At 47.6% G+C, this 20,634-nt stretch overlaps 1 protein-coding gene across 7 annotated transcripts in view; it reads left to right on the top strand.

Annotated features, from left to right (window-relative positions):
* The window catches only part of PDXDC1 (pyridoxal dependent decarboxylase domain containing 1), a 68,110-nt gene that overhangs the window by 38,177 nt on the left and 9,299 nt on the right, over positions 1-20,634 (top strand). For 4 of the 7 annotated variants that reach the window (XM_065536676.2, XM_005591315.5, XM_005591311.5 and 1 more), the window contains 14 exons: positions 305-353; positions 506-607; positions 2,045-2,170; positions 5,587-5,637; positions 9,489-9,552; positions 11,720-11,808; positions 12,799-12,904; positions 14,555-14,726; positions 15,725-15,843; positions 16,132-16,253; positions 17,129-17,221; positions 17,300-17,396; positions 18,273-18,377; positions 18,846-19,078. In XM_065536676.2, the coding sequence (XP_065392748.1) occupies positions 305-353; positions 506-607; positions 2,045-2,170; positions 5,587-5,637; positions 9,489-9,552; positions 11,720-11,808; positions 12,799-12,904; positions 14,555-14,726; positions 15,725-15,843; positions 16,132-16,253; positions 17,129-17,221; positions 17,300-17,396; positions 18,273-18,377; positions 18,846-19,078 (1,528 nt within the window). Of the gene's footprint in view, positions 1-304; positions 354-505; positions 608-2,044; positions 2,171-5,586; positions 5,638-9,488; positions 9,553-11,719; positions 11,809-12,798; positions 12,905-14,554; positions 14,727-15,724; positions 15,844-16,131; positions 16,254-17,128; positions 17,222-17,299; positions 17,397-18,272; positions 18,378-18,780; positions 20,558-20,634 lie in introns of those variants that run through there. The other 3 variants (XM_074028288.1, XM_015442333.4, XM_074028287.1) reach the window with 1 other exon arrangement.

Genomic DNA, 20,634 nt, shown 5'->3' with positions numbered 1-20,634 from the left:
GGGAGGTTTCTTTTTGGTCCCTAAGTAAAGAATGATAACTGGAAAGTGAGATCCATGAAAGAGAATAATACTCCCATTATACTAAATGAGCAGGGTTAGTTCCTGAGACACATTTTTATTAAAGTGCATTTTCAGGATTTTCCTTCATTTGTGTGAAGCACATCTTCTGTTGCTGTTATAAAAGCTAATAACACATTAAAAAGATATTTAAGTGTCAACTTGCAACAGCACAACCTTTATTTTTTTAAGTACATAGTGAATAAGCAACATTAATTAGTTCTTAGGCTGGTGTTTTTTCTTCCAGTGTGAATCTGGCAACATTGGCTCTGGGTTATGTCTCCTCATCAGTGCTGGTATGTTGTTGATTTACTGAATATTGGTGTTTTTAAGAAGGAATTTAAAATCACTCAGTCCCTCATAGCTCTTCACAGTTTTTATGAACGGAGGAGGGTGTTGGGTTTGTGTATTCTGATAATCTAATGAAGAGTTGTTCTTGTTTTGGTAGGCTGCAACCAAATGCGACAGCATGACGATGACTCCTGGCCCGTGGCTGGGTTTGCCAGCTGTTCCTGCAGTGACACTGTATAAACACGATGACCCTGCCTTGGTCAGTTTCCCCTCCCTGGGGAGGGAGTGGGTGTGGCTAATACACATTACTGGCTTTGGGGGCAAAATACAGAAAAATAAAGGAAAAAGTGAAAAATACCCATAATTTCACTTCTATTTCATTTTTTAAAAGAGAAACTTGTGAGAATTTTTTTAGTGACATTTTATGATTGCCTAATATTCTGTCACAATTTAATTATTCTCCATTTATGAACTCGCAGGATGTTTTCAGATTTTGTTACTGAAATAGTGAAGCAGTGAACGTCTTTCTGTATTTCTAATTATTTCCTTAGAATAGGTTCCCAGATGTGGAATGACTGAGTGGGAGAATTTTAAGCCTCCTGATCCACATTGTCCAATAAGTTGCAACTTTTTTTTTTTTTTTTTTTTTTTTTTTGATACGGAGTCTCCCTCTGTCACCCAGGCTGGAATGTAATGGTGAGATGATCTTGGCTCACTGCAACCTCCACCTCCTGGGTTCAAATGATTCTCTTGCCTCAGCCTCCCAAGTAGCTGGGATTACAGGCATGTGCCACCACATCTGGCTTATTTTGTATTTTTAGTAGAGAGAGGATTTTACCATGTTGGTCAGGCTGGTCTTGAACTCTCGATCTCAAGTGATCTGCCTGCCTCAGCCTCCCAAAGTGCTGGGATTACAGGTGTGAGCCACTGCACCCGACCACATTTTTTTTTTTTTTTAATTGTAGTTGTGGGCCAGGCGTGGTGGCTCATGCCTGTAATCCCAGCACTTTGGGAGGCTGAGGCAGGCAGATGGTTTGAGCCCAGGAATTTGAGACCAGCCTGGGCAACACGGCGAAACCCCATCTCTATAGAAAAATACTAAAGAATTAGCTAGGCATGGTGGTGTGAGCCTGTAGTCCCAGCTACTCAGGAGGCTAATGCGGGGGAGCTGATTGAGCCCTGGAGATCAAGGCTGCAGTGAGCTATGATCACACCACTGCACTCCAGCCTGGGCGACAGAGTGAAAACAAAATCCTGTCACAAAAAAGAAAAAAAAAAAAATAGTTTGGTTCTTGATAATATAGGTCAGCATGCAAAATAAGGTTTAAGTGATTTCTGCTAAAACACTGTCTGCTGTCTTGCTCAGCTAATAATGGCCAGGTGTTTGAGGATGCTCAGAGCTACTTTCGAAGTGGGGAGTCTCCTAGGTTCTGGGATGTGACCCATCTGGGTTTTCTACTGGCTTTTCCTGGCATTGCCACTCCTGAGCTGTGAACCCTTGGACAAACCGAGGTCTCTGAGTGAAGTTACCTGGAATACTTAGCTCTTAAGAGTTGTTGAAAGATCAAATGGAAAATGTAAGCCAAGTGACTAGTATGGCATCTAGCCCATACTAAGTGGTAGCAAATGGTAGGTGGTTAGTTCTATTATGAGATTGCAATGGTTTTGATTAATAAACCTCTTTTGGCTTTTTTAGACTTTAGTTGCTGGTCTTACATCAAATAAGCCCGCAGACAAACTCCGTGCCCTGCCTCTGTGGTTGTCTTTACAATACTTGGGACTTGATGGGATTGTGGAGAGGATCAAGCATGCCTGTCAACTGGTGAGTAGAAGCCTGACATTTAAATGAAAGACTCTTTGGCCACAGCAGAGATAGAAAAACGTCTCATTTCTGTACCTTCCGTCCAGAATGTTGTTGTCTGGATTGACTGTCTTGTGAGCGAGTGACTAACTGCCCTGCATGTAAATCTTTCTTGTTCAGAGTTCTGGGAGAAAGTGCTGGGTTGTCTGTCCCAGCATTTGTGTGCCGATGAAATCAGATGAAAAGGAACACCATTGTCAGCATGGGATCAGAAAAGAAGTCACAGATGACTTCTGAGGAGTGGAGAAGGGTGCAAAAGGTGGAGGGGTGGGGAGCAAATGTTCCCCTTAATTGACTGACTATGGCGAAGGAATGGGAAGGTTACAGGGTGATTGTGGAGGGCATGGATATTTTGAAAACCAGCTGGCTTGGGTTCCCAAATTGCAGGGCTCTTGGGGACAATTCTAATTCTCTCTCCATTTTAAATGTGTTCTAATTGTGAAAAATACATAATTATGCTATATTTCAGTGTTTTAGACCAATCTTCTATAACAAAATACCTTAGACTGGGTAACTTATAAACAACAGACATTTGTTGCTTACAGTTCTGGACGTGAGAAGTCTCAGATCAAGGTGCCAGGAGATTCCGTGTCTGGTGAGGGCCCGTTCCTCATAGATAGTACCTTGCATGTGGCCTCACATGGCAGAAGGGGTGAACACAGTCCCTTGAGCCTCTTTCAGAAGGTCACTAATCCTGTTCATGAGGGTTCCATCCTCATGCCCTAATCACCTCCCAAAGGCCTCAACTCATTTGGGATTAGGTTTCAACAAAGGAATTTTGTGGGGACATAAATATTCAGATTGTAGCATTTAGAAAGCAAAAAAACAGGCCAGGCGCGGTGGCTCACGCCTGTAATCCCAGCACTTTGGGAGGCTGAAGCGGGCGGATCACGAGGTCAGGAGATCGAGACCATCCTGGCTAACATGGTGAAACCCCGTCTCTACTAAAAATACAAAAAATTAGCCGAGTGTGGTGGCGGGCACCTGTAGTCCCAGCTGCTTGGGAGGCTGAGGCAGGAGAATGGCGTGAACCCGGGAGGTGGAGCTTGCAGTGAGCCGAGATCGCGCTGCTGCACTCCAGCCTGGGTGAGAGAGCGAGACTCCATCTCAAAAAAAAGAAAAAGAAAAAAAAAAACCAAGGTCATATTTACTCAGGGTTAGAGCTGAGCCCTACCTAAGCTCAGAAGTGCGTCACCGTTTTCTTACCTGTGAAATATATGTATGACACAGGATTGCCAGGATGGCTTGAGGAATGAATACAGGAGAGCTCTTTCTGTAGTGTCTGTTCATATAGTAAATTATGCACGTGAGTTGAAATCTTTGTTTTAAATATATTCTTGGGGAGTTGGCACTTCCTCAAGTATCATTTCTATATTTAAGAAAAATAGGTGGCCGGGTGCGGTGGCTCACACCTGTAATCCCAGCACTTTGGGAGGCTGAGGTGGGCGGATCACCTGAGGTCAGGAGTTTGAGACTGGCCTGGCCAACATGGTGAGACCCCCCGTCTCTACTAAATATACAAAAATTAGCCAGGCATGGTGGCAGGCACCTGTAGTCCCAGCTACTCAGGAGGCTGAGGCAGGGAGAATTGCTCGAACTTAGGAGGTGAAGGTTGCAGTTAGCCAAGGTCGTGCCACTGCACTTCAGGCTGGGTGACTCCATCTAAAACACACACACACACACACACACACACACACACACACACGAAAAACAAGTATTTTCATAGTGCTCTAGCAGTAGTCCCTTTGTTCACATATGTTAGGATAGTTCAGTAGTTTTAAGATTTATGCTGTGGGCCGGGTGCGGTGGCTCATGCCTCTAATCCTAGCACTTTGGGAGGCCCGGGCAGGTGGATCACTGAAGCCCCAGAGTTCAAGACCAGCCTGGGCAACATGGCGAAATCTTGTCTCTACAAAAAATACAAAAATTAGCCAGATGTATTGGCGCAAAACTGTGATCCCAGCTACTCAGGAGGCTGAGGTGGGAAGATCACTTGAGCCCAGGAGGTCAAGGTTGCAGTGAGCCCAAATAGCACTACTGCATTCCAGCCTAGGCGACAGAGTAGGACCCTGTCTCAAAAAAAGAAAAGAAAAAAGATGGATGCTCATTATGTTTACAGAAGCGGTGCATTTTTTGAAAAGTGTCTCACTGTGCTGTTAGCTCACTTCTTGAGATGTGGTTCTTAGGAAAGAGAAGCCTTAATAACTTAATTTAGAGACGGTTTAGGCACTCGGAGATTTTTTCAATTCCCCTTGGCTATGAGTGCAGAATGATGCCATTAACTACCAAACCCTTGAGGTCAGCACAGCTCTGGCATCTTCCTGCAGGCAGAACCGTATGCTTCTGAGGAATTGAATGCTGTCCTGCTGCCGACTCACGGGCTAAATGCATGTGTTAAACTGCATGGACATTTAGCAGACATGGTCATCTGTATATAGCCATGCCTTAGAGTCCCCAGTGGAGCGTACATTTCCTGAGAGCGCAAATCAGCATTCGCCTCCTCATCCTCCTCTTCCTTCTCTTGTTTCTCTTCTTCAGTAGTTATTGACACCTCAGTGTCAGGCACCACGAAGTACTTTCATGCATCATCTCATTTGATCCTGCAGCTTCACTAGAATGTAAGTTCCACTCATGACAGTGTATTCAGAAGTAATTTTCTTGAAGAAAAAAGGAATTTCTTGAGGGGCTTTCTACTGTCCAGTACTCAGTGAGTGTCTGTTTAATGAATGTACTCCAATCCCATGAGTTAGATACGATTAGTGATGAGGGACCTGGGATTGAGACATTAGTCTAGTGACACTACATTCTAGACCGCCTTCCTAAGCACTTGCTGTATTGCATATCAACTCATTTAATCCTCACAGCTTAGCGAGATACATACTGTCCTCCCCATTTTATGATTGAGGGAACTGAAGCACAGACAGCTTAAATAGCTGGTGACTGGCAGATGAAGTGACTTACCCGTAGTCCTGCAGGTGGTAAGTGGCAGCATCGTGCTCTTATCACCAGCTCTTGAGTGCGCTGTGTCCTCTCATTTGTCATTGGTCTCCCCCAGTGTTCGGTACTGTGCCTTGCACGTGTTTAATTATACTCAGTAGCTTTTGAATGAAAGACAGACTTACATTGCAAATACTACAGATTTCTGTGTCTTATTAGAAACTGCTTTTCTTGAATTACTAATGTAACTTTTAAATGAAAGATTGGTGAATATTTACAGATGTTGAAATACAAAAATGGGTGGCTGAACTTAGAAACCACCAAGTCACAGGTGACTTTGCCTGATATCCATGTTCACAGACCTCCACAGCCCCTGGTGAAAACCACTTCTGCATATCCGTGTCCGTTTGATTACACGTGCTATTTTTTGTCATTTGCAGAGTCAACGGTTGCAGGAAAGTTTGAAGAAAGTGAATTACATCAAAATCTTGGTATAGTATATAATTTCATATGTTTTCAAAACATAACTTTTTTTTAAACTTCGGCAACTTAGAATGATTTTAGAACTTTAGAATGATTTTCTCCACATTTCAGTGGAATTGTGTCAGCTCCAGTGAAAACAACAACAGCAAACTGCCTATATTTATACAGTGAGCCTGAAGCGAAGAAATTTGAACCATACAATGTTTAATTCCTACGGTGCTTTTCATAGACTTTATTTATTGTGTTAAAGTTCAGAATTGCACGAAGATAAACACCATTGACTTCAGCTGCCCAAGGCCTTGGGCACACTCATCTTCCCAAAATGAAAACTCACTGTGTGCCTCAGAATGCTTTGGGCTTCTCTTTCTGAAACCTTCTGCCATCAGTTTTCATTTGCATGAAGCGGGAGAAAGGGAAAAGGAAATGGCCCTGCTCTTGTCTTCTGATACCTTCCTGAAGTGAATCCAACAGAGATTGCTCCCTAGGCATAACGAGACAAGGAAATAAGGATTTAGGAGAGAATGAGGATCAGTTCAGGTTTGATTGTTTTTGTGTTTCGCTTCATTGTATTTTAGAACTTCAGGAAATATATGTCAAATTCTGATTTAAATAGGTACACTGAGTGTTTCTTTGACAATTCTGCAAGGTATGCTTAAGTTTACAACTAACATTTGAGCGTATTTGGGGTTCAAGTCAGTAGAGTTTATTTTTCTTTTAGAACATGGTTTGGTTTAAATACAAAAAGTAGCCGAGCGTGGTGGCACAGACCTGTAGTCCCAGCTACTGGGGAGGCTGAGGTGAAAGAATTGCTTGAACCCGGGAGGCAGAGGTTGCAGTGAGCTGAGATTGTGCCACTGCACTCCAGCCTGGGTGACAGACACCCTGTCTCAAGGAAGAAAAAAAATACATGGTTTTGTTGAAGGGGGTGTGTCTACTCTGCCTTCTGAGTGGGAGTCTGGAGCCAGTTGACCCGAGTTCTAGCTCGGTGGGGGATTCTAGCCTTGGACGAGGAAGTGGACCACTGGAAAAGCAGAAGGCATGAATCTAAGTTCAGAGGCCTGGGCCCTACTCTGAGCAGTGCCACAGGGTGACCCTGTGACATTGAGTCATTTTCTTTCCAGGCCTGTGAGCTCCACTGTCAAAGTATGTTGGTTGGACTCCTCTGATTGCAAACAGAGAAGCAAATTATGGCCTCGCTTGAACAAGCTGTTAGGAATCCAGGCAGTGCTGGGCCTGTCTGCTTTCCTGCCCCTGCCATGCTGAGCGCACTCAGCTTTTCCTCAGTCATCGCTGCTCCCTCATTCTCAAATCGGGGGACCCAGTGGTGCTAATCACCAGTTGTTTTGGAGCATCTCTGTAGGCCACGCTGGCCCAGGCAGAAAGCCTGCTCTGTCCCTTCTTCCAATGGCTGTTTTCTCAGTAGAGGATACAATGATTGGCTAACACCATGAGGTGTTATGGTCTGTGAGTCATTGTTGTCATCACCGTCATCACCACCGTCCCAGCTGCTGCTTGTGAAATGCATGCATGGTATTAAGTACTTTACATGCGTTATTTCATTTAACCCTCCCAACAGTCTCCTATGTACATGCTGTTCTCTTTGCCTGGAAATACCGTTTCCCACCCCCTCACCCCCAATTCTTTTTATTTTTTTTGTGATGGAGTCTCGCTCTGTAGCCCAGGCTGGAGTGCAGTGGCACGATCTCGGCTCACTGCAACCTCCGCCTCCTGGCTCCCTGCTCAAGCAGTTCTCCTGCCTCAGCCTCCCAAGTAGCTGGAATTACAGGCACGCGCCACCATGCCCACTAATTTCTGTATTTTTAGTAGAGACGGGGTTTCACCATGTTGGCCAGGCTGGTCTTGAACTCCTGACCCCATGATCCTCCCGCCTCAGCCTCCCAAAGTGCTGGGATTACAGATGTGAGCCGCGCCCAGCCTCCCCAGCCTCAATTCTTCTAATGGCTGGTTTCTTACCTTTCAGATCTTAATTCAAATCTCACCTCTTCAGAAAGGCCTTTCCTGACCACCCTAAGATACCCTCCCACCGTCAGATGTCACTCCATCCCTTGGGTCGTCTTCATCAATCTTATTACTATCTGAAATCAGATCTGTTTGTCTTTCCTATAGAAGCTTTGTAAAGGCCTTATACAGACTCACCACTCACCTGGGCATTAACACCCAAGACCCTAGCCCTGAAAGCCCAGTGCCAGGCCCCAGACATGCCCCCATCCCCTGCCACTCAGCTGACAGTCGTCTTTCTGTTTCCTCTGTGTGGATTCACCTTTTTGTGTGTGTGAGCCCAGCCATGGTTTAACCTTTTTTTGGTTCTTAGTTATATTTAATCCAGTATTTCAGATATTCAGAATTGACAGCTTCAGTATCCACTCAGTCTATCACGTTGCTAGAACCAGGAGTGTCTCTAACCCTGTGTAGTATTTCTCACACACATTGACATTTGAGACCACTGAGTTCAAAGAAAGAAAAGATGATCATAATATTCATAGAAGTCTTGGCACTCACCTCACTCTGCCATCTCCTAGCTGAGGATGGGAGAATGGGTGGATTATTTTGGTGCCTTTTTGTTCGTACTTGCTTATTGAACTTGCCCCCCTATTTAAATATGAAGCAACCCCCCCCGCCCCGCTGCCGCCATACCTTTAAAAGTATCACATGTTTTATTTGTGTAAGTGAAAGATGATGGATGTGAAGGCACTTAGCACAGGACTGGCCCCGTAAATAACTGGCAGATTTGAGTTCGCATCCTGCTTGATCTGAATCCTGTCCATACGGTCCTTTGAAAAGTTAGTAGAAAAGATCTTGGGCCGCTGCTTCTTGCCTTTCCAAGTTAGCATTTCCTGTTGAGGCCCTACCAGTGAGTCATCACACTCAAAGAGCCTTGGAACAGAAGTTTTATGACTAGAGCTGTAGTTCTGGGATTGTTGGATGCTTAGAGATCTTCTCCCCCAGGACCGCCCACACGCCCCTGTAGTACCACAGAGCCGGCCAAGGACATGGCTGCTTATGGTACCCTGACCCCATGGCTTGACCAGGTCAGGGTATACTGTTTGATGCAGAACAGGAACTCGCTGCTGGATTATCATAATACATAATGCAGTGGATGTCTTCAACTGTTAGGAAACCCACTAATGAAGTTAGTCGTCTGTGGCCTGTCTTTAATAATAAGTAAATATATTAGAAAATACACACATCCACTTCTCAGCTGTGCTTGTCTACATCTCCAGCAGGACTTGCATCTTGTTCCAAAAGTTTTACAAAGGGGAGGAAAGTACTTGTTTCCCCCTCTTTTTTCCTGTGAGTATAAAAACTTGTAGTTGGCCAGGCACAGTGTCTCACGCCTGTAATCCCAACACTTGGAAAGCCAAAGTAGGAGGATTAATTGAGGCCAAGAGTTCAAGACCAGCCTGGACAACATAGCAAGACCCCACCTCTAAAAAAAAGTTTAAGTTTCAATAAATCTTGCATAATTTCTGGGATTCTTGAAAGCATTGGCTCTCTCAGCACTGAGTCTAATTTCACTGCTTCTTACTGATTTGAATCTTTAATGTTAGACCTATGTTTATCCCTTATTAAAATTTCCCCATGCTTTAATTTCATTGTACCAGTGTCAGATATCTTATCATTCACAGTGTGCTTTCAGGGGCTGGCTCATAGTTATTTTTGAAAATTTTACTGAACATTTGATTTTTGTTTTTCTAGCAACTGAAATTAATCTCTGAACTTTTTAGCGTGTTTATTTACAAATAGAGCATCTGTAAGCGAGTTTTTGAACTCAGCATTTCATTTTGAAGGTGTCTGGAGTTTAATATTACTTGGTGATATGAGACTTCCATTCTTCCAGGTGGAAGATGAGCTCAGCTCCCCAGTAGTGGTGTTCAGATTTTTCCAGGAATTACCAGACTCAGGTCAGTGAATTTTAAAAGAGGGTTATTTTCATATCTGTGTTAAAGGCTTTGAATTTGATACCATTCCAAGTTAAATAGTTCAAAATATTTTTATTGCGAAAAATCTTCAGTCAGCATTTCAGAAAAATGTAATAATGTTCATGAAAACTTCAGTCCGAAATGCCTTAGCATTTTGCTGATAGTTTGCGGTGATTAAACCAGGGGTTCCCAAATGCCAGTCCCTGGACCAGTGCTGGAATGGCTAAGAAAGAGTTGCTTGAACATAAAGATTTGTGGGCCTTACTTCCCACATATTTTGAGTCAGTAGGTTGTACCCAGGAATCTGTATCTTTAAAGAATGTCCCAAGTGCCACCAGTCTAGTCCAGAGCACCATTATTTTTTTACCTGGATGGCCATTGTCCCCTCTCAACTGATCTCTGACTTTCATACGTTCTATACAACCCATTCCAGACCATTCTCCACCTGGCAGAGTGAGGGTTATAAGTGGAAGTCACATGGTGTTGAAACTGGAAAGGTTCCCTTGTCCCCCTCACGGGGCACGTGATGGGGGTGCGGCTCACTTCTTCGGTGCCCCGCTGCTGCTCAGACCTCTGGGAGAGCATACAGACAGGCAGGCTGTGGGGCTCCGACCCCATGGCAGCATCTAGGGGTGAATATTTTAGAGCTCCTAAGGCCCCAGTGGGTATGTGTTACAGTGTGCTCTTTTAATTTAGTCGCCTGTAGGCAGCTTGTTTTAGCTCAGTTAGACCCCCTTCCTTATCACAAGGACAGAGGGATTAATGTATCCCAGGTTCTTGCCTTGGTGTACCGGAAGAATGGGATCACACGATCACACGTGGGCTTGGAGAATGAGTGCAAGGTTTATTGAATGGAAGTAGCTCTCCGCCAATGGGGGAGCCAGAAGGGAGATCGTTTTCCCTTGGAGTTGGGCCAGTCAGCGGCCCTGGCCGCACTCCACCTCATCCCGCTGGCCGATGGCCTGCTGGCTTGCCGGTCAGGGTGCTCTTCTGCCGGCCTGCTCTCGATGACCAGCCCCTTGTGTCTTTTTTCCACCAATGTGTTCCTCTTGCCATCCGGCCACTTTGGTCTGCCCACTAGGGTCTTTATAGGCCCAGGATGGTGGTGTGGCGGGCCAGGGTGGTCTTGGGAAATGCAACATGTAGGGGAAGGCAGGAGTGCCTGTCCTCACGTAGGTCCGTGGGGTGGAGTCCTAGCCAGGGACCGGCCTTTCTCTCCCCAGCACTTCCCTTCCCTGTTGCTGTGTCATTTAAAGGGACCCCGCTCTTCCCTTCCCAGCACTCCTGTATCAGTGTCACTTCCCTGCCCAGAGCCCAAGGGTATCTTACCGTTTCAGTGGAACAAAGGCCAGGCTTTCCCACGCCCCATGAGGCCTGCACACTCTGCCCCAACTTCCCCTCTGCCTTCCCCCCTTCCACTCTCCCTCTCGTTCATTGTGCCTCAGTCAGACCAGTCTTTTCCGCGCTGCAGGAACACTGCCCTTTCCTACTGCGCGGGCGTAACACTCGGTGTTCCCTCTGCCTCACACACATTTCTCCCTTCTGGTGCCAGCTCCTCCTCACCATTTTGGTCTCTACGAAGTATCCCCCTCCTCAGAGAGCCTCCCCTGCCTATCCTGCCTGAGGGACTCCATCATTTTCTGTCAGAGCCCCCAGCTTCTCTCGTGACACTAACAACCACATGGAGTGATTTTCTGTCTTTATGGTCCATTTCCTCAACTAAAATGTAAGCTCCAAGATGACAGAAACCTTACCTGCCTTCTGTCTCAAGTGTTGGGCTCTGTGCCTGGCATGGGTTGGCACCCACTGTGAGGCCTAGTTGGATGATCGTGGCACTCACAGACCTCACACGGTGCTTGGGAGATTGGTTACTCACTTACAACAACTGCTGTTTCCTCTTGAAATCCCTTGAAAGCAAACCTTTTCAAAAATGAAATTAATCATTCTGTTTTATGTGAATGTATTCAAGTGTCACATAGATCATGAGGAAAAAGAAACGTAGCCCTTGTGTCAGATAATACATGAGAATTCAGTAATACGAGGCAGTGCCCTTGGGCTAATATTGGGATGGGAATGAAGTGGGGTTGGGAGGGTGTTTCTGGTCAGCCGTGTTTCTGGGAGTGACTGCCTTTCTGTGTTTTGGTGTCAGATCCGGTGTTTAAAGCTGTCCCAGTACCCACCATGACACCTTCGGCAGTTGGCCGGGAGAGGCACTCGTGTGACGCGCTGAATCGCTGGGTGAGAATGGCAGTTGCCTGCCTTTCCTTTCAGGTCCTGGCCCATCACCACCCCACCTGCTGGTGAGGGTGACGCACGCTCCCGTATGGGAACTGAGGCCCACAGGAGGAGCCGCCCTGCCAGTGCTGGGCCTGCTCTGGGGTTCTGTTCCCCGTTCTGTTACCGCCTCACGAGCTGGGTCACCTCTGGCAAGTCCTTCCGGCATTGCTCCCTCACTTTCCTTGCTGCCGTATAAGGCTGTGAGGTAACAGGCACAATGTGGGCTGCAGGGCAGCTGCGGTGGGTTCTGGTGAGCCCGGGCAGCACGGCCGGGAGCCCCAGGCAGAGTCTGCCGAGCATCTGCGGCTGGCGGTGTGAAGCCAGGCCTGCGCTTCGGTAGCTTTTTGGGCACTGGATAGTAACTCTAGGATTTGAGTCTGAAGCGTGTTGTGAACAGTGTGGGATGGCGTCAGCAGCGGTCCTGGCCAATGCTGGACACGCCCAGCCTAGCAGGGTTGGCGGGTAAGTCCTGGTACACCCATGCTGGGGCTCAGCACAGCTGTGAGAGACCATAGAGCTGAATGTCTCACGCAGAAGGGAACTGGTCATCATAAACGAAATGCATCAGTGCAGGTTACTAAGCAGTGTCGAGTAGCCTGTTTATGGCAACAACTACAACACCCCACCTGCCACTCAGAGAAGTGACACTGGGGGTAGACCACATGTCAGCAGTGGGTGTCGCTTAGTAATGTGTTGTGGGTCATTGTTATTTTTTTTCTTTTTGTTTACCTGTATTTCCTAAATTTTTCTACGATGAACTCGTATTAATAAGAAAAAAACAAAATTTACTGATTTTAAAAAGCTGCTCTAAGTATTCAGAGACAGTCAAAAGATGAGAAGGAACCAGTTCTCCGGGAGCCTCTTTGGTCTGGGGCTGAGGGGATGAGGGTGGGTCCTGAAGACTTCTGAGTCCCTCGTGACAGGAGGGTGTTCATTTTGTCCTCCTCACAGCTGGGAGAACAGCTGAAGCAGCTGGTGCCTGCGAGTGGCCTCACGGTCATGGATCTGGAAGCCGAGGGCACTTGTGTGCGGTTCAGCCCTTTGATGACGGCAGCAGGTAACCAGGCTCGCACATCCCTTGCTCTTGTTCTGGGGCTGCTGGGTGGATTGGCTTGCGCTTATGATACTCCGTTCTCCTGGAGTCATTAGCATCTCTTTTTGGAGGGGCATTTTCTTTTCTTTTGGGCTAAATTTAGGTAGATTAGCATTCCCATGTAACTTATCAGAATCAGAATGAGAATTCAGAAGTCACCTGAATTGGCTGGCTTGGTGGCTCACGCCTGTAATCCCAGCACTTTGGGAGGCCAAGGCAGGCGGATCATCTGAGGTCAGGAGTTCGACACCAGCCTGGCCAACATGGTGAAACCCTGTCTCTACTACAAATACAAAAATTTAGCCAGGCCTGGTAGTACACGCCTATAGTCCCAGCTACTTGGGAGGCTGAGGCAGGAGAATCACTTGAACCCAGGAAGCAGAGGTTGCAGTGAGCCGAGACTACGCCACTACACTTCAGCCTGGGCGACAGAGGAGACTCCGTCTCAAAAAAAAAGTCACCACCTGAATTCCTTTTTTGTTGCTGTTGAGTCAGGGTCTTGCTCTGTCACCCAGGCTGGAGTGCAGTGGTGCGACCATGGCTCACTGCAGCCTTGACCTCCTGGGCTCAAATGATCTTCCCACGTCAGTCCCCGAGGAGTTGGGACCACAGGCACGAGCCACCACGCTGGACTAGTTTTTGCATTTTTTGTAGAAACGGGGTTTTGCCATGTTGGCCAGGCCGGAATTCCTGTATTTTGATGTCTTGTGATCTTCGATTTGCCACTGCAAGGGTTCTCACTCCCCACTGCACGTGACAGTCACCCGGAGCTTTACACACACCAGTGGCTGCCCACCTCCAGAGAGTCTGGAATGAAGCCTGGGGGTCTGTGCTTTGGTTTTTATTATTTTTTTTAGAAACAAGGTCTCATTTGTCACCCAGGCTGGAATGCAATGTCTTGACTATAGCTCACTGCAACCTTGACCTCCTGGGCTCAAGCAGTCCCCTGCCTCAGCCTCCCAAGGAGCTGGGACTACAGGCGAGCACCACCACATCATTTTTTTTTTTTTTTAATTTTTCATAGAGACGTGGTCTCACTATGTCACCCAGGCTGCTCTTAAACTCCTGGCCTTAAGTGATCCTCCTGCCTCAGCTTCCCAAAGCACTGGCCACTATAAGGATTGCCTGGCCACAGCTCTACAGGCTTAGTCTCTAACACTGCAAAAGTAAGCCAGTGAGCCCTGAGGTCCGGCACTGTCCCCATCTCCCTGCCGTTCCTGTGGGGACACCAGCCCACCACAGTACTTCCCTTTCTCTCCGTCATAGGAATGTATAGAGTCTGTGGCTGGCTTTTTATGCTGAACCCGTGGTGTGATGTCTCCAGCCTGCCTGAAGTAGGCTTGCTGTGGGAAGAGTGATTTCTAACACTGGAGTGTGTCATTGTGGGCCACATCTGTGAGGGAAACACTCCACGCCTGCTACAGCCAGCTGTGTCGTTTCTAACCCTAATTGTTCCATGTCTGGGTTGAGTGCCTTTGTTTTTAAATCTCCACGGCTCCAGGTAACTGGAGTACCTCAAGCTTTTGACCTTCCCGGTAGTGGAAGAGAGAGCCCTGCCCTCTTGTCATTGGCCATCTCGTGAGCATTTCTCTGACATTTTGTGAACATCTTCAGTTTTAGGAACGCGGGGAGAGGATGTGGATCAGCTCGTAGCCTGCATAGAAAGCAAACTGCCAGTGCTGAGCTCTACGCTCCAGTTGCGTGAAGAGTTCAAGCAGGAAGTGGAAGCAACGGCAGGTCTCCTATATGTTGATGACCCTAACTGGCCTGGAATAGGGGTTGTCAGGTAAAGTCTTGGCCTGCCACTTGATGTTAGAGATTTTTCTGTATGAAGAACACGGGTGGGTCATTTTGTGAACCACCTTAGAAATCCAAGATGACTGTGTAGTCACAATATACTTAACAAAAATGCAACTCAGTTTTCTGGGCATTTACAAAAGCACAGTGCAAGCAGGTGATTCGGCCCACCATGGCACTCAGGGAGGGGAGGTGCTGAATGTCCTGCCTGTATGTGCCGACTCTCAGCTACCTAGGAGAAGATGCAGACAGGTATAGATCACTGACAATGGTTACTATCCAGGGCATATAGAGAATTGCAAATCAGTAAGAGAAAACCCAGCTCTTGGGGAGAGAGAACTCCCCTGTCCTTTCTCATTCAGTGGGTGCAGTCCTGTGGCTGCTTTCTCTCGCCTTCAGAGGTGAGGCAAACCTCTTTTTGTATTGCACATGAGACTTCCAGACCTTGCATGGAACTAAAGACTTAGGCTTTCGGCTGGGCATGGTGGCTCATGCCTGTAATCCCAGCACTTTGGGAGGCCGACAGGAGGATAGATCACTTGAGGTCAGGAGCTTGAGACCAGCCTGGACAACATGGCGAAACCTCGTCTCTACAAAATTACAACAGTTAGCCAGGGGTGGTGGCATACACCTGTAGTCCCAGCTACTCGGGAAGCTTAGATGGGAGGATCAACTGAGCCCAGGAAGTGGAGGTTGCAGTGAGTCAAGATCATGCCACTGCACTCTAGCCTGGGCCACCGAGTGAGACCCTGCCTCAAAAAAAAAAAAAAAAAAGCTTTCCTGTGACTTTCTCTTTACTCCTGGCATTCTATACACCTGTGGCCTTCCTGAAAGTTTGGTCTGGAGACACTCGGAGTAGCTCTTTTGCCCACTGGTTCTACTACATTGTCTTGCTAATATCTAGAGGTTTCTACTCCACCCCTAATCCTGTATCAGAAGAGACATTGATCTTTCAGGCTGAAATGCTGTCGTTTGATGTTATTTTAGGTATGAACATGCTAATGATGATAAGAGCAGCTTGAAATCAGATCCTGAAGGGGAAAAAATCCACGCTGGACTCCTGAAAAAGTTAAATGAACTGGAATCTGACCTAACATTTAAAATAGGTAATTACTTTTATAAGTCAGCTGTGAGGTTTGGAAGGACATTTGCTAACTGGCTTTAAAGAAGATGGCTTATCTCTTGGAGGGTTAGCATCTCTCCGGCTGAGTTCCGGGCGAAGGTGCGGTTCTGAGACCCCTTCTGCAGCCTTGCCAGGCCTTTCTCTCTGTCCTTAGAATCTCCGTGGAGGAGACCCCTTTGTGCGTGGCCAGGCCACTGGACAGGAGAGCAGGTCCACGTCTCACCCATGACAGAGGACTTGGGAACCCAAGTTTGTCTCATTTCCTTTGCAGGCCCTGAGTATAAGAGCATGAAGAGCTGCCTTTATGTTGGCATGGCGAGCGAGGACATGGACGTGGCTGAGCTCGTGGAGACCATTGCGGCCACAGCCCGGGAGATAGAGGAGAACTCCAGGGTCCGTAGCACCCATCAGTGTTCATTCCTTTTCCAAGTTTTGTCCCACCAAACAGCGGGGGTCACGAGGAAAGGAGCTGCCCTTGGGATGTCTGTTCATTCTCTCTTAAAGTCTGTCAATATTTCCTGTAAGCTGGGCCTTGTGCCAGGTATCAGGGATGCCAAGTGGGTTTGACAGCCCATGCCCCAGTGATCTCACAAGCTCAGGGGGAAAGATCCACATAGCCACGCGGTGTAGTAACCCCGCCTTGGAGAAGAGGGCGGGTAGCTGGACACACAGGCAGACACATTCACCCCTGCCACCAAGGTCAGGGAGGACTTCCGCTCTGGAGCTGTGTCCTGAGGGTGAATGAAACAGGGCCTTCTTTATGTGTGGTTCCCCCCATACCCCTTCCCTACAGCACTTCCCACCAGGAACAGACCTACTGCTGTGGGTCCCTTAGTGTGGAGGACCAGGCTAGAAGGCTGATCAGGTATCCTCCAAACAGATCATTACTTCCTTAAAATCACTCAAAAGGAGAGAAGAGGGACCAAGGTAAGACTGCTGTAAAAGGAGAGAGACCTGTGGCCGAGGAGCCAGCTTCATTCCTTCCTGGGTGGACTCCTTGAGGTTTCTTCCCAGCCTGACTTTATGACTTTTCTGTTTTCAAGAATACCTACCAAATGAGGCTGGTCACCAAGGTGTGTCTGCCTAGGCCTCTATGAGCATTTTATCCGCTTGTCTTTGATTTTCTATTTTTTTTTTTTACACGGCATTTCAATGCAGGATTTCATTGACCTGCTTTTGAAATACTCCCTCAGTGCCATGTTACTAGCTCTTCTGGGCCCCAGGCGAGCAGCTTAAACAAGTGATGCCTTTCTTGGTCTTAACCGCAGCTTCTGGAGAACATGACAGAGGTGGTTCGGAAAGGCATTCAGGAAGCTCAGGTCGAGCTGCAGAAGGCAAACGAAGAGCGGCTTCTGGAAGAGGTGAGGCCCCCGACGGGCAGCAGGCTGGGGGCACCGCCGCGAGGCCAGGTGACCCTGAGCACTGGTCCTGTCTTGCAGGGGGTGTTGCGGCAGATCCCTGTAGTGGGCTCCGTGCTGAATTGGTTTTCTCCGGTCCAGGCTTTACAGAAGGGAAGAACTTTTAACTTGACAGCAGGTAGGATGGCGTAGCCGCCACCCAGGTCTCATTGACCTTGGGAGGTTTCACCAGATGCCCTTGGGTCCCAACACTTTTCGCACTAAGAAGCCCGGCCTGGTTCCCATTCTTCATCACTGGATGTGGGCTGGGCATCTGAGAAGACAAGGTCTGGTGTGCCCTGCCCTCCTCCCCGTACACCCTGCTCTCCGCAGCTACCCTGCTCTCCGCAGCTGTTGCCACCGCGAGGCCATGAGGATGCGCCTACTCAGCCGTGCGGACTCTCAGGGTGCTGTGTCTTGGGCACTTTGGTTCAGGGTTAATACTTCCTGTCTTCACGTGTGTTCTGCGCCAGCAGAGGACGGCTTTTGCAAGCGGCAATGCAGAGACTGAAGCATGGAGCGCTGGCACAGTTGATTTTGAACCAGGCAGCCAGCAAGCGTTCCAGCCGCTGGAATGTGGGGAGGGTGTTAACAGTCTGTGACTCTTTTCCTGTTCTACTGAGGAAGTAATTTCCTACACTCGAGCCCCTTCCTTCATTCTTCCCCAGGAAACGATGACTCCATTGTCATGAAAGCAAAAGATTATCTGATTTCTAATCTCCCAAGCCTTAGCCTTCAGCAGAGGCACCCACTTCTTGTGGCTACAGTACGTTTCCCTGTTGGGCCTGGCTCCCCGGGTGCGCTCATGCGGCACTCGAGTGCTGGCAGTGCTGGCCCTGTGAGGCGGCTTTCTCTAGCTCTCAGCACATTCATAAGTGCTCTCGTCTCCACCGGTCTGTGGCAGGCTCAGTGGCTGGAAAGAGGTTATTGGGGAACAAGGCTATGTGAGGGCAGGTGGTGTCTTCCAGGGCGGCCTGTGCCTGTAGTTTCCACCCAGCCCTCTCCTCTCCCGCAGGCTCTCTGGAGTCCACGGAACCCATATACGTCTACAAAGCACAAGGTGCAGGAGTCACGCCGCCTCCAACGCCCTCGGGCAGCCGCACCAAGCAGAGGCTTCCAGGTAAGTGCCCCCCGGCCCACGCTGAGTTCAGGTATTCCTTTGTTTTCTGGGTTCTTGAACTCCAGACGTCTATTTCTCTTCATTTAAGACCAACCACCGCCATCTCTTTAACCATTTTGGTGGCTGTGGAATTCAGCCTTGAAGAAATCCCTCGGTAGCATGCTAAGGGGAAGTTGGGGTCTTCTTCCCCAACTTCCCCCCAACAATGAAAGATGACATTGTCACTGTGGTGTTTACCCTCCCGCGCATTTCCTAACGAAGATGACCTTGAGAGTTCCCTGGCCTGGGGAGCGTGTTGGTGTCACGCTAGCAGCTCTCGGTTTTCTCATCTCTGAACACACCTCAGAGCCAGTCAAGATTTCTGCTGAAGCCGTGTCCAGAGTAAAGCAATTATCTGTTGCAGAGCCAGCCTGTGTTGCGGAAGTCTCCTCACTGAGCCTCGGCGCGGTCTGTCTGCCCTTTCTGTAGGCCAGAAGCCTTTTAAGAGGTCCCTGCGAGGTTCAGATGCTTTGAGTGAGACCAGCTCAGCCAGCCACATTGAAGACTTAGAAAAGGTGGAGCGCCTGTCCAGTGGGCCGGAGCAGATCACCCTCGAGGCCAGCAGCACTGAGGGACACCCAGGGGCTCCCAGCCCTCAGCACGCCAGCCGGAGCGAGGCCTTCCAGAAAGGGGCCCCTCACCCGGAAGATGACCACCCACAGGTAGAAGGAGCGGAGAGCTTAAGATAAGACTCACTGTGTGGTTTGAGACTGTGCTGAGTATTGTTTCAGGGAAGATGAAGTTCTATTGGAAATGTGAACTGTGCCACATACTAATATAAATTACTGTTATTCGTGCTTCACTGGGATTTTGGCACAATTATGTGCCTGAAAGGTAGACTTTCTAGGAGGGCAGTCGGCTTGTCTAACTTCCTGTAAATGTAGAACCACCAGGAACTGTTTGCTGTCCTAATACCACTTTTTCCTAAGTTAACCTAAACGCTTTTTATTCACAAAAAACACTTCGAATTTCAAGTGTCTACCACTTGGACCCTTGCTCTTTCTAAACATAAGCCTAAGTGATGAGGTTGCACGTGGCAACTTTTTGGTCAAACAGCTTTTCATTAGCATTCTCCAGGTTCTCTGCGACACTTCAGAGGTGAGACTGGCCGTTTCCTTTGCTGTCGGTGTTAGTCGGTCTTTACTATGATCAACTTGCAATATACAACGGGCCTGCTAGGCTTGAAGGAAAGCAGTGTTTGTGGGATTGTAAATAAGAGCATCAGAAACCCTCCCCAGCTACTGCTCTTCCTGGAGACTTAGTAAGGACTGTGTCCACTTGAGCTGTGGTAAGGCTGCGACTGTCCAGGACTGTCCTCTGCCACAAGCCCGTTTCTCCCTTTATATACTGTTTGTAAAGAGAAACTATGTAAAGTCTCCTCCTGACCATATATTTTTAAATACTGGTAAAGCTTTTAACTTGGCACATAAGTACAGACTGTGCTCATTTCTGTTTAGTAGCTGAAAACCCAGTAGATGCTACCCTTCAGAGCCTTCTCCCGTGTGCTGCACAGCACCCACGTGGGTTAAAATCTGAAAGCAAGTACCCCTTTGACTTGTCTCCCACTGAAGCTTCTGCAGCTTCTACTGCCCTGGCAGCTCAGCTGGGCCCAACTCAGAAACACGAACCAGCAGATCACTCTCATGCTGATCCAGCCAGGCTCCCTGCTTAAGTCAGTAGAAGCTCACTCGCACTGCCTGTTCCTCCTTTTCCGAAGTACTGCATCACTTCGTAGTAAGTAATGGCCCCTGTGCCTTTTTAGTCCAGCAGAGTCAAAACTTTTGGGAGACCTGAAAATGGGGAATTCACACTGGGTTTCTGGACTGTAGTATTGGAAGCCTTAGTTACACCATATTAAGCCTATAATTATACTCCGATTTGATGGGATTTTTGACATTTGACACTTGTTAAAATGCAGGGTTTTTTGTGTTTTTTTTTTTTTGGTGCAGATGATTAAAGTCTTCCCTATTTGGTGCAATGAATTATAGCAGATAAAATGGGGGAGGGGTAAATTATCACCTTTAACAAAATTACATGTTTTTATATATATTTGGAATTGTTAAAACTGGTTTTGCTGAAACATTTCACCCTTGAGATATTATTCGAATGTTGGTTTCAATAAAGGTTCTTGAAATTGTTAACAGTGAATTCAGTTTATAAATGTTATTACAAAAGACTTACCCAAGTACCTGAAATAGCTGCCGATAGACCAGTGGGA

Source organism: Macaca fascicularis, chromosome 20, assembly GCF_037993035.2.
Source record: "Macaca fascicularis isolate 582-1 chromosome 20, T2T-MFA8v1.1".
Lineage (NCBI taxonomy): Eukaryota > Metazoa > Chordata > Mammalia > Primates > Cercopithecidae > Macaca > Macaca fascicularis.
This window is presented reverse-complemented; position numbering and strand designations above follow the sequence as displayed.